The 12,076-nt window shown below is 39.5% G+C and overlaps 1 protein-coding gene across 5 annotated transcripts in view; it reads left to right on the top strand.

Moving 5' to 3' along the window:
• plekhm3 (pleckstrin homology domain containing, family M, member 3) overlaps positions 1-12,076 on the top strand; it is a 57,535-nt gene that overhangs the window by 25,885 nt on the left and 19,574 nt on the right. For 4 of the 5 annotated variants that reach the window (XR_004568689.1, XM_034213364.1, XM_034213365.1 and 1 more), the window contains one exon: positions 6,990-7,135. Coding sequence is in view for 3 of the 5 variants with exons in the window: in XM_034213364.1 (XP_034069255.1) it covers positions 6,990-7,135 (146 nt within the window). In the remaining 2 variants the exon portion in view is untranslated. Of the gene's footprint in view, positions 1-6,976; positions 7,136-12,076 lie in introns of all 5 variants that reach the window. The other variant, XR_004568688.1, reaches the window with a different exon arrangement.

Genomic DNA, 12,076 nt, shown 5'->3' with positions numbered 1-12,076 from the left:
CACACACACACACACACTCACTCACACCTTCACTCAGAGGTGTGGTGGTTTAAAACCCGCGGCGGGCAGATGAAAGTGTGAGCCGCTTCTTCGCCCCGATGTCACCCCTCTCTCTATCTTCCTGTATCTCGACGTCTCTCTATCTCTCTCTCTTCACCGTACACTCACCCCGGCAGGTCAAAGTGACCCTCTCTCACTACAGAGAGCCGCGGTACAAACGGTAGACCTTTGAGCTACGTTTGAATTCCCATTCATCTTTTCCCTCTGTCCCTCCTTTTTTTGTCCTAGAAAAAAGAGCCATAAAAGATCAGAGAGGAATGGAGAAAGCAGTGGTTACTCTGTGCTGATAATGGAGGAAGTAGTTAGCAGCAGAGTGCATTAATAGGGACTCAACATTAAGAAAGGAGCATTCATGAGTGCTGTAGATGTTGTGTATCAGATGAAAATGTAGTGCCTAACAAGTGAACACCTAGTCTTTGTGTATGTGAACATATCAATATTTTACAAACAGTCTTATACTGTATATACGTTATATATGTACTTTTATCACAATATACATTTTGTTTAATAGACTTGAGCCCTTAACAAAGCCTAAAAAAGCAGTTATTAGTTGCTGCATACATATTTTTATTTGCACATCATCTCAGTTGTCCTTATTGGTTTTGTCTACTTAAATGTTATTGTGACGACTAAATCATAAATTTACTTAAAAATAAAGCTGCTGCTGAGTCATCCGATAGCTAATCTTACGCAGGGGCTGATCAAATGTCTAAGCAAGAATATCCTTCTTGTTCCCTGGTAAATAAACAGTATGCCCACTCTGGTGCGCTAATCCCACCTCCGCCTGGCTCAAATAAATAACAAATAACCCAGTGCCCAAAGCTGCCCTCAAAATAAAAGCATAAACAACAACTTTAACACCAAAAACGGCAAGAAAATAAATGTTAAACTATCAAATAAAGTGTATCTCCATCAGTTATCTCTACAGAGGGCTCTCTGTTTTGACTTTGTTTTGCTGCTTGTTAAAGCTTTGGTCCGCATCAGATTTTTACACTTTCCTCTTCCATAGTCACATGCATTATCTGTTGAGGTTTCACAGCCCTTTCCTACTGTATAGGGATCATTTTTTGACTAACTTTGGCACCTCCATCTATGTTTTACTTCTGGGTGTTTTCTCTTCTTGTCTCATGATATAGAATTTGAGGTTGGGGTGAAAGGTAGTTATTTAGTTTGCAAATGTTTTCAGGCGTATGTGTCTTTGTTCCTCGGGTCCCAACAGCGGCAGACCGAATTCAAGGCCACAGTTGGGCAGAGAGCCGGCCTGGTGGTCAGCTCTTTCCTGGAAGTGACACACTGTTTCTCTGACTGTTGACCATCCGGCTGCCTGCTGGCTGCTGACCAGTGGACTGTGGTTCTTTTGAAAGAGCATGCACCCATACAACAACATGAGCTCACATATTTAATTATACTGCAGAGCTACACACATGTATTTGATCATCGGGTTCTTAAATAAGATAAGACTTTGTTGTTTTCCATCTAAAGAAAAAATGTAACCAAAGGAAAAAACAACAAATACTCCTTGTCTAAACTTTGGAAAGTGATGAGGATGGATGATTTATGGATATGTGTCAGGCACAAAGCTCTTGTAAGTGTAACTCGCACTTTGATCAAATGTCTAACTGATATAAATGTGGTTTGTACGGTTGAGCCAAATTCTCCTTTGCACAATGAAAGATTTAGTCGAGTCCATCCAGCAGAACACGTAACAAGGACCCTTATGACATGCAAGACGAGGGTCATGTGACTGGCAGACTCTATATGGCGGGCGGCTGTGGCTCAGGAGGTAGAGTGGTTGTCCACCAATCAGGAAATTGGTGGTGCGATCCCCAGCCCAAAGTGTCAAGGTCCTTGAGCAAGATACTTAACCCCAAGTTGCTCCTGATGGCGTGACCAGCGGTGTGTGAGTGTTTGTTAGTCCCACTGAGCAGGTAGCATCTAGCATGGTAGCCTCTGCCTCTGTGTGAATGGCTGAATGCTGACTTGTAAAAGTGCTTTGAGGGGTTGCAAAGACTGGAAAATTATAATGTACGATGTCCTTTATTGTTTTATGTTTCATGTGGAACCTATATGCTGCAGGACTCCCTTGAAAAAGAGATCTATGATCTCAATGGGACCAATCTCGTTAAATAAAGGTTTGAAATGAAAAGTAGTTTATAATGCAGTCCATTTACCATGTCACAACCCTCACACACTGTAGGGTATACCTACTGTAGCTTACATTGACCTGGGACATATGATGTGTATGATGAGTAGGTAAGCCCCACCCACCCACTTCCCCGCTGGGGAAATGGGATAAAGACTATGAATATCAGGTTGTCAGTTTTTTCTGGTAAATGAATATAATATATATATTTGTTTTAATGTTGATACTATTTTTATTTTACCGTTTTTAAGAAATGTTTGGCATAATGTCTTATTACTTATTGATTGACTTTAAAAAGTGACCAATATATTTGAAAAAAGCTCAGCCGATTCATTGGTCATTGCATCAATGAGCAAAAAACTATAACTATAATAAACCCAAATTGTGAAAAAACAGAATTGTCGTTGTGGTTTCGTACCATGGTTCTGCAATTTGGACGATTTAATTAAAGCTGTTTCCTCTTTCCAAAAGCTCAATCAAACTTTTAATAAATCACCAAGTGGTTCCAACTCTACATCAGTCTCTGCGGCTGCTTCAGTCAACTTCAGTCTTTTTCTTTAAAGTAGAAATCCCTCTCTCATTGTTGATTAGACCAGTGGTTCCCAAAGTGGGGGGCGCAGAGGCATGACTCGCGCCCCGCGAGAGACCAGGAGGAAAAATGGTTATTCAAAAAAAAGAATAAAGAATAATAGAAAAATTATTGATTCGAAAATAATATGATACAGTACTAGTGTATGTGTGTGTGTGTGTGTGTGTGTGTGTGTGTGTGTGTGGTGTGTGTGTGTGTGTGTGTGTGTGTGTGTGTGTGTGTGTGTGTGTGTGTGTGTGTGTGTGTGTGTGTGTGTGTGTGTGTGTGTGTGTGTGTGTGTGTGTGTGTGTGTGTGTGTGTGTGTGTGTGTGTGTGTGTGTGTGTGTGTGTGTGTGTGTGTGTGTGTGTGTGTGTGTGTGTGTGTGTGTGTGTGTGTGTGTGTGTGTGTGTGTGTGTGTGTGTGTGTGTGTGTGTGTGTGTGTGTGTGTGTGTGTGTGTGTGTGTGTGTGAGCGAGCGTACCGGAGGTCGTTGTTGTTAGCTTCTGGTGCTAGCGAGCTACGCTAACAGATATAAGGCAAGGCAAGTTTATTTATATAGCACTTTTCAACACAAGGCAATTCAAAGTGCTTTAAAAAAATGAAAGACATTAAGAAAGTGGCATTTAAAATTAGTCATTAAAAAGAAAAGCTAATAAAAGAAACATTAAAAGAAAAAATACATGGATAAAAGTTACAGTGCAGTTTAAGATATGAATAGTTCAATTAAAAGCAGCGACAAAAAGAAAAGTCTTCAGCCTGGATTTAAAAGTAGTCAGAGTTGCAGCGGACCTGCAGGTTTCTGGGAGTTTGTTCCAGATATTTGGAGCATAATAACTAAACACTGCTTTACCGTGTTTAGTTCTGACTCTGGGGACAGAAAGCTGACCAGTCCATGAAGACCTGAGAGATCTGGATGGTTCATAATTTAGCAGAAGGTCAGAAATGCATTTTGGGCCTAAACCATTCAAAGCTTTATAAACCAGCAGCAGTATTTTGAAATCTATTCTTTGACACACAGGAAGCCAGTGTAAAGACTTCAGAACAGGAGTGATGTGATCCACTTTCTTAGTGTTAGTGAGGACTCGAGCAGCGGCGTTCTGAATCAGCTGCAGCTTTCTAATATATTTTTTAGTGAGACCTGTGAAGACACCATTGCAGTAGTCCAGTCTACTGAAGATAAAAGCATGGACAAGTTTTTCCAAATCCTGCTGTGACATTAGTCTTTTAATCCTAGATATGTTCTTTATAAGGAGTTTTTTCAACAACAAAGTGGAGGAGAGTCCTCTCCTGTCAGACTGAGAGTCTCAGTGAACTAAAGGACTCTCAGTGTTATCTCAGTGGGTCTCAAACGTTTTGGTCACCATTAATGTAAACAATTATTTCCGAGGCACACGTTTATATGATCATTATAGCTATAAAAAAATAAGAGAATAAATGAAAAACAGGTATGAAATACTATATGACAGTAAAAAAAGAATACAATTTAAAAGGGTGATTTGTAAAATATCCATAAAGAAAAAGTAAATCTGTTTACAGTTCTGTTTCATATGGGTGTTGAGAGAGGTATCCATAGATGTTGCTCTCAAAGTGCACCAGATTGATGCTTTTAACTTCAATATTTAAAAATAAATCTTCCCGGGGGAGCTTGCCCCCGGACCCCCCTATGTGAGGTCCACACACCACCTATAAAAATAGCACTTGACCCATGCTTACACCTATATGCCGTGAGCTGATTATCGAGCCTTCATTGTAACAGTTGCGGGTACACTGTGTGTGTGTGTGGGGAATGTTGCAGTAGAAAATTCCACCGTAGCGCCCGGTACATTAATGGGAAACCCTAAATGTTTGAGCACCCTCTATGAAACGTCAAGCTACCCCACAGCACCCCCAAAATAAATCACTGAGCCTGACTTGTGTTGGGGGGGCCAGACTTTTTTTTTTTCTCCAAAGGGGGGGGGCCTGACAGAAAAAGTTTGGGAACCACTGGATTAGACCATTGTCTGCCTTTTTCAGACATCAGATCCTCTTTTGTGATGGAAAAGTAGTTGACCTAACTTCTCTTTATTGTCTTGTTTGATCTCGCTCTTCATCTCTTCTCTTTCATGCATTTCCTTCTTCTCATCTCTCGATAGCTTTGCTCCTTCCGCCTTTTCCCCCTTTGTCAGTCTGTGTTGTTTCTTGTGTTGAAGGACTACTGACAAACACGCTGACACACGCCTCTCTTCCTCTGGCGTTCCTCTTGTCTGTAGCTTTTCATGCTGCTGTTTTCTTAAAACCTAGATAAACATCTTCAGTTTCTTTTCTTCTGTGCTCCTCTTCACATGCTGTTTTCCTCAAGCTCTAGGAGATTGAGTTGGATAAGGGACGTGTGTGTGTGTGTGTGTGTGTGTGTGTGTGTGTGTGTGTGTGTGTGTGTGTGTGTGTGTGTGTGTGTGTGTGTGTGTGTGTGTGTGTGTGTGTGTGTGTGTGTGTGTGTGTGTGTGTGTGTGTCCGGGTGAAGGATGAACTTTAAAGTGTGGAGAAGACAAAGCAGAGAGTGGAGCAGCTATCGGGTTAAGTAGAGCTTAGGATCTGTTGGTGTTGTAGGTCTAAAATACCCTTTCCTATTGAAGTGTGTTGTGACTACCGGAAAAACTTAGACTCTACAATCTGAGAAATCCCTTCAAGTAAATTTGGCAGGTAGATTCCTGCAAACATGGATATGAATTGTGGAAATGCACTCAACAAGCAGATGAAAGATAATCAGTAAATATCGCTGCGTTTAGGACTGACATATATATACAGGGGATTATATTCTTTACCAACATTTCCTGACCCTCTGCACAATCACCCAGAAACAAAGCTATAACTACGCAAACTAATATTTAAAACACACCCCAAAAACGAAGTTGTTGGTATTTCCTGGAACTCCTGCTTATAACACATCTTGGTAAAATTGCTCATCATCTGTATGCATAAATAACATAATTTAACTATTTCTCAAGAACACAACATGCAGTTTCTGGGATATAAACTTGAGATTGAATTTAGATTTATACCACAAACATATAGGAGACAGACATATAGTTTTAGTCGTTGGTTTATAGATTTATTTTAGTTTTATCAAACTCAAAAGGTTGGGTAAAGAGCCAGCCAATCATGAGATTGAGAGAAAGCATGTCATTCTCAAAACACAGGGTGAAATACACCTTTAAATGCCCTGCCAGACAAATGCAACCGGGGCTGTTTTCACATATTAAAATTTAAATGGGGTGAAAATTTGGCTCTTTTTATGCGAATGAGCTAATACTGTTCAAGATCAGCGCAGGTATCAACACGCAGTTGCAGTGAATTATTTGCATATTCAGAGAGAAAAACCAATACAAATTGTTATTATAGACGAACAAACAAATGATTCTTCCTTGGCTTACAATGTCCTCTCTCCTTTCTCTCCCAATTGCCTTCAGGAGGTTTGGGAGGACGTGGCTAAGGCTGGCTCACCCCCCAAAACGTACGCAATGACCTCAGCCACATTTTATACTTTGCCACATGGATAATTGCAATCAGATTTTTTTAAAAAGGGCTCAGCTGCAAACTTTGTGGGCATGTCTTTTGTGAAACAAACCTTTGAGGTTGTGCCATGTGTGAAAGCCAGGGCAGAAACCTCTGATGCCCAGGATCAGAACCAACACCTCATTTTAAGTATTTCTCTACTACTCTGTTATCACTGCAGTAAAATCATGTTTCCAGTTTATGTGGGTCATGATACAACATACTACCTTATTGGGGTCGGAGTTCCTTTTTAAACGTGGACTATCTTGTTTATTATCTACAGGTTTACTCATTTGGATTAGTGTGCTATTTAGTGAGGGGCAATAAACTGACACATATTAACGGCGCGTTATCTGCTCCACAACCTTTGCTATCTCCCGATCTCTGCTCCAGAACATCGTTAGCATCGAAAGATGACTTGTGCAACACCTTAGGACAATAAAATGACACATTTCTCAATTCATCATTTGATGACCTGCAGGGTGTCCAAGATAATGCATATTTGTTCTACTTTAAGATAGACGTTTTTGTATTCATTTGATCCCCAGTTTTGACACTTTCTTTTAAAGTTAACCTTGTTTCCTCATGATTACAGAGGTATTCAGAGACCCTTAACCATCATCTATGTATTTAATAATAAGATATAATGAAACCCAGGTATAAACGTACCCAAGGACTTCTCCTCAGGGTGTCAGCGTCCAGTCGGTCACTCCAGAGGAAAAGCAAAGATTTGCTACTACAGCGGCTGGTACTACTGCCAGAGCTGCCATCAGGACAACTCCTTCCTCATCCCAGCCCGCCTGCTGCACAACTGGGACACCAGCAAACACAAGGTGGGGAAACACACACACACACACACACACACACACACACACACACACACACACACACACACACACACACACACACACACACACACACACACACACACACACACACACACACACACACACACACACACAAATCCTCATTGCTTGTACCAACTTTGAAAGTACACATTTCTCATTCGGTGTGACTGGTACATCAGCAGTAATGTATTTGGATCTTAAAAAAAAAACCTTGTAATGTCTTTCAGTACAATGGTGCATCAAATATTGCATCATTAAGGAGACACTCTGTTCCAGTTATTGAGAGGGCTTCCTGGAAACTAAAGCATCAATTCCATATGGTCTTTTTTCTTCAGATTAAAAAGATTAACTAGAGGTCAAGTAGTTCTAATTTACCTAAAGACAGTGTTACTTTAGTCCTGCATCAAAAAACACAGCGTTAACAAGTTTAATATCCTCAATTTTCCTGAAATCCAACATTTCTCAAACTGCAATTCTTGTATCATTCTTGTATATTTATATGTATAATTTCTGAGTCGTAACTAAATCAACATGCCGTACAGTGCACTATATAGTTTTAGCTCAGGGCTGGTTTCAATGTCTCTTTTGAATGTCTGCTAAAATGATGATGTATTGTTCCTGGTTCTAATGCAGATTGCTTCAGACATTTTGGGAGATTATTCACTCACTTTCACTTTACTTGATGCATAAATCAATACCCTTCTCATTTCTACCGCTCTAATATGAAGCTACACTCAGGAGTTTGTCCGTTTACTTTAGCAGAAAGACTACAAGCAGGGAAAAAGCTTTGTTCTGCCAAAGGTACAAAAAAAATCAGACAAGAACCCAGAGTTCCCGTTAGAATATATTTTTTGCCGGTCAAAATGTCCGTTAAAGTTTAAATCTTACGGACAAAATTAGAAAAGTTCTGGTCAAAGGTCTTCTTTGTTATTTATTGAGCTTTAAAACTAATTGATATGATTCGATATTAAACAAACTAATTATAGTAGATTAACTACATTATTCAAAAGTGTACAGTAATTTACAATAACACAGAATAATAAACGGAGCGCTCTCTCTCTCTCCTGACAGCCCGTCAGTAGAGAGAGATGCATGCATGCAGCTCGCGGATCCAGTAATGAGTGACCCGACAGTAAAAACAAACATATCTATAACTAGTTTAGGTAGTTTGAGAGGTAATTAAAATAGCTACGTGTGATATTCTAACCTGAAGTGTGTGTTTTGTCCGCTCACCGCTGCAGGTGATCATGCAGAGCTGCGTGTCGACTCGTCAGCAGCAGCTGATCTCTCTCTCCCGTCAGATTAGACTTCACTCGCGTTTATGTCCATATCGATCAGATCTAGCTAGTTCTAGCTAATGACAGGACTACCTGCTTATTAAAAGACACAATAAGCGTCGCTATGTAACCGGGTGAGGCCACAAAGTATAGCGCAGCATTATGCATTTGTTTACATGCCCACCGGAACCCCTAGGCATTACCAACAGATCAACGCACAATCAACCCATGAGGACATCTCTTTCTCCACATTAAGTGTTAGACCATAGACTGTATATATGAATGGACGTAGGGTCCGTGACGTCACCCATAGGATTCTGCAGAGTTGCCGTGAAGCCCTTAGTAGGCGGAGTCGGCCACTAACGGCTCGACAGTGACGCCAGAGTTCAACTCCCGCCTTCTCCAGCCTGCTCCAAATAAGGGCAAAGAGGCGGAGCCGAGGCGGGACCTGCTGCCACCGAGCTGAAAGTTCCAGAGCTAGCTGAAGCTACCAAGCTAAGCTAACATCCTCCCCATCTGCACGCTGCCGTCGCATTTTACGTTTCTAAGGTAAGCGGACATGAAACTATTCAGCAAAACTATAAATAATAATCTAAGTTATTGAGCTTTTAGCATAATACTTCAGAATCTTAAAACCCCTTAACGTTTGTATGCAATTGTGCTAAATTCAACACTGAAATCAAGCAAATATTAATATGTTTGCATGACATTAGTTATTTATATTTTGATATGACTTAATTATACGTTTAATACATTTAAGTCAAGCTAAGGTACATGTGATGGTAGCTAGTTAGTGCTCTTACCTGTAAGGCCTCCTCCAAACAGCATAATAACCAGACTGTATCATTAAAACTAAGTACCAGTTCTAGATCCTTGACTTTAGACAAACAATTAAAAAGACAAAATGTATTTAAAGACCAATCTTTATTTGAATGTGCCTCTTAACCTGAGATATTAGTTATACAGTAATAGTATTGACAATCTAAAAAAACTGAGCAACTCAACAGTCAACTTTATGTTTCTTATTGTCTAAAGCATTTATTATTTTCATTTTCCCAATCTCATATTCAGTGTGGACGGATTGAGACAACGTGGTGTCCAGAGAGCTGCAGAGACTTCAGGGAGAAACCTCCGTGTGATGGACGTCCTGTCTGTTGGTTTGGAGAGGACTGAGGGTCTTTCCTCTGCGAGGAGGACCAGGCCTGATGAAGGAGCCCATGCTGGGCAAAGCTGATACCAACTGCACAGGCCTAGTCGGTCACTTTATTTGACTAAATGTGTTTAATACATTTAATAGGTTTACACCTTCTGTCCATATGTGCTTTATATTTAAAACATTTGATTAACTTTTGGTTCACATTTCAATAAATTGTATTTGTATTTGCACTCCTTTTGTCCATTATTCTTACTGAAAATGTTAGATTACACATTCACATCTGACTGAAGATTGGCCCCATTTATTTGTGACGTTGCAAAACAAGGTACATGTTGTGAAGCTCATAAAGTGAGGCAAATAGAAATAATCAGCTGATGGAGTGTAGATGTGGAAATAGCTGCATTCGATCAGCTGACTGTTTTTACAATAAAAGTAGTTTCTTAGTGAATGTCCTGTACTGGTCTTAAAATCTCATAACATCAGCTTTTAATGTTCCTCTTGGATGTTCTTCTTGACCCTCAGAGAAGGAGAAAATATCGTGTCTTTCAGGCATGTCCTTTCCTAACAAAAATGACAGGAAACATAAAACATATTATTGCAAAACAAGTGTGTTATTTATGAAAGCGGTGTGTTTGTGTGTTTAGGGGCTGTAGATATAATTATTTTGTAATTGTAATGTTTTTTTTTTATTTCAACAATGAGCTACAAAGACAATCAGATTATGAATGAACAGTATGAAGTTCATCAACATTGAAATATATGTTATTATCAAAATAATATTTAACTGTTATCAAAACGTAGTGCAACTGTAGAAGCTTGCTCTGTTGTCTCACTGAAAGAATAACTTTTACCACGTTTTTTACAGACAATATTGAGAGATAAATAGTAGCAGTTCTCACTATGTGTTAAATATCTTTGCCTTCAATACATTAAATTAGAAAGCTGACAAAGTCATATTGCTTGTTATCATCTAAATGTAACTTTTTGCATGGAAAAAACCCTCAACTTAACTGATGTGTAGGTGATCTAGTATTTAGTATTGTTTAATGGAATGTATATCAGTGTATTCAAGTCAATACTTCATTCATTTAAACCAATATCTTTCTTGATTCTTTGTACAGTATGAAAAAAGAGTCTTTGTACCTGTGCTGAAGTTCACTGCTGTGAGGAGTCCAGTTCTGTCTCTCACTCTCTGGTCCAGCCTGTCTGCATCACCTGGACACCTTAAACAAACAGATATATATGTAAAGTACCATGTGTACAAACAATATAACTGATTATTTTCTGTTGAACATGTTGGATTGTGTATTGTCCGAGTCAGGGGCCTTTTTATTTTACTGTAACTTTGGAAGTTGTGTTACCAATGCTTACTGTTTATTTGATACCCATTTGGTAATACAATTAATAAAAACAACAAGGTTTGGGTTCGTTCTTCAGATGACTGTGACGTTAACGTGTAAGCTCAATAATGAACTCCAGCTCAACCAACCATATTGTAATATCTAAGTAATCATCTTGAAATATGACATTAATAATTGTAATATACACACATCTTATTGTGAGGTTGATTTCACATACACTACTTCGACATTAGCTTGTCTACATACTTGAGCATAGCCAATTTAAATTAACCTTAGATGCATACAGTTCTACCTACATAATAAAATATCTCTAAGTTACAAGGATGTAACCTTATTTTATCAACCTCAAACAGAAGCCGTTTGTTCAACAGTATTATCCCACTTAACACTTGTCTATTTCGTTTTAACCTTTATATATACAGTCTATGATTTTAACTTGGAGGCTACGATTACAATCGTTAGCACCGATGTAGATACCACTAGCTTACATGCTAACCCAAGCCTTACCATTCATTACGTAGCTGATTAAAATCATTAACACATAAATAAAGCACTAGAATTTCACTTACCGCAAAACTGCATTCATGCACCGTCTGTTTTAACCGCAGAGCGAGTCACAATAGTCCGATATATAAGCAAGAAGAACAAACAACCACGGCCGGCTACAAGTTGTGTTTCCTGGATGAGCTGAGCAGGCAGAGTCCCTGTAGCTAGCTTCACGGAGCAGCTAGCAGAGAGACAAGAAGCTAACAGCGGCAGGCACTTGACAGAGCCGTCACTCAATGTGACCACGCCCTAATTTATGCACAAACTTTAAGACCTAATATAAATAAAAGGGTCGCGTTAGAAAACAATTCACTCACAGATCCATAATCATGAAGGTGGAATCTAACTATATCGATAATAAAATGTATGGAGCCAGGGGTAGAAACATGTTTTTTTATGCTGTAAAGTTGGGCATTTTAACATGGTTGTCTATGGAAATTGCTCCTTTCTGCAGCCCTCGCCTATCGGCCAATATATGAACTGCAGTGTGTGGCACTTCCGTATTGGCTTCCCGGCTCTACCCCACAGTTTGCCGCTTGTGTTAGACATTAGAATTGACTATTCTTGTCTGTCATATACTCTTTTG

Source organism: Gymnodraco acuticeps, unplaced genomic scaffold (assembly GCF_902827175.1).
Source record: "Gymnodraco acuticeps unplaced genomic scaffold, fGymAcu1.1, whole genome shotgun sequence".
NCBI classification, from domain to species: Eukaryota; Metazoa; Chordata; class Actinopteri; order Perciformes; family Bathydraconidae; genus Gymnodraco; species Gymnodraco acuticeps.
This window is presented reverse-complemented; position numbering and strand designations above follow the sequence as displayed.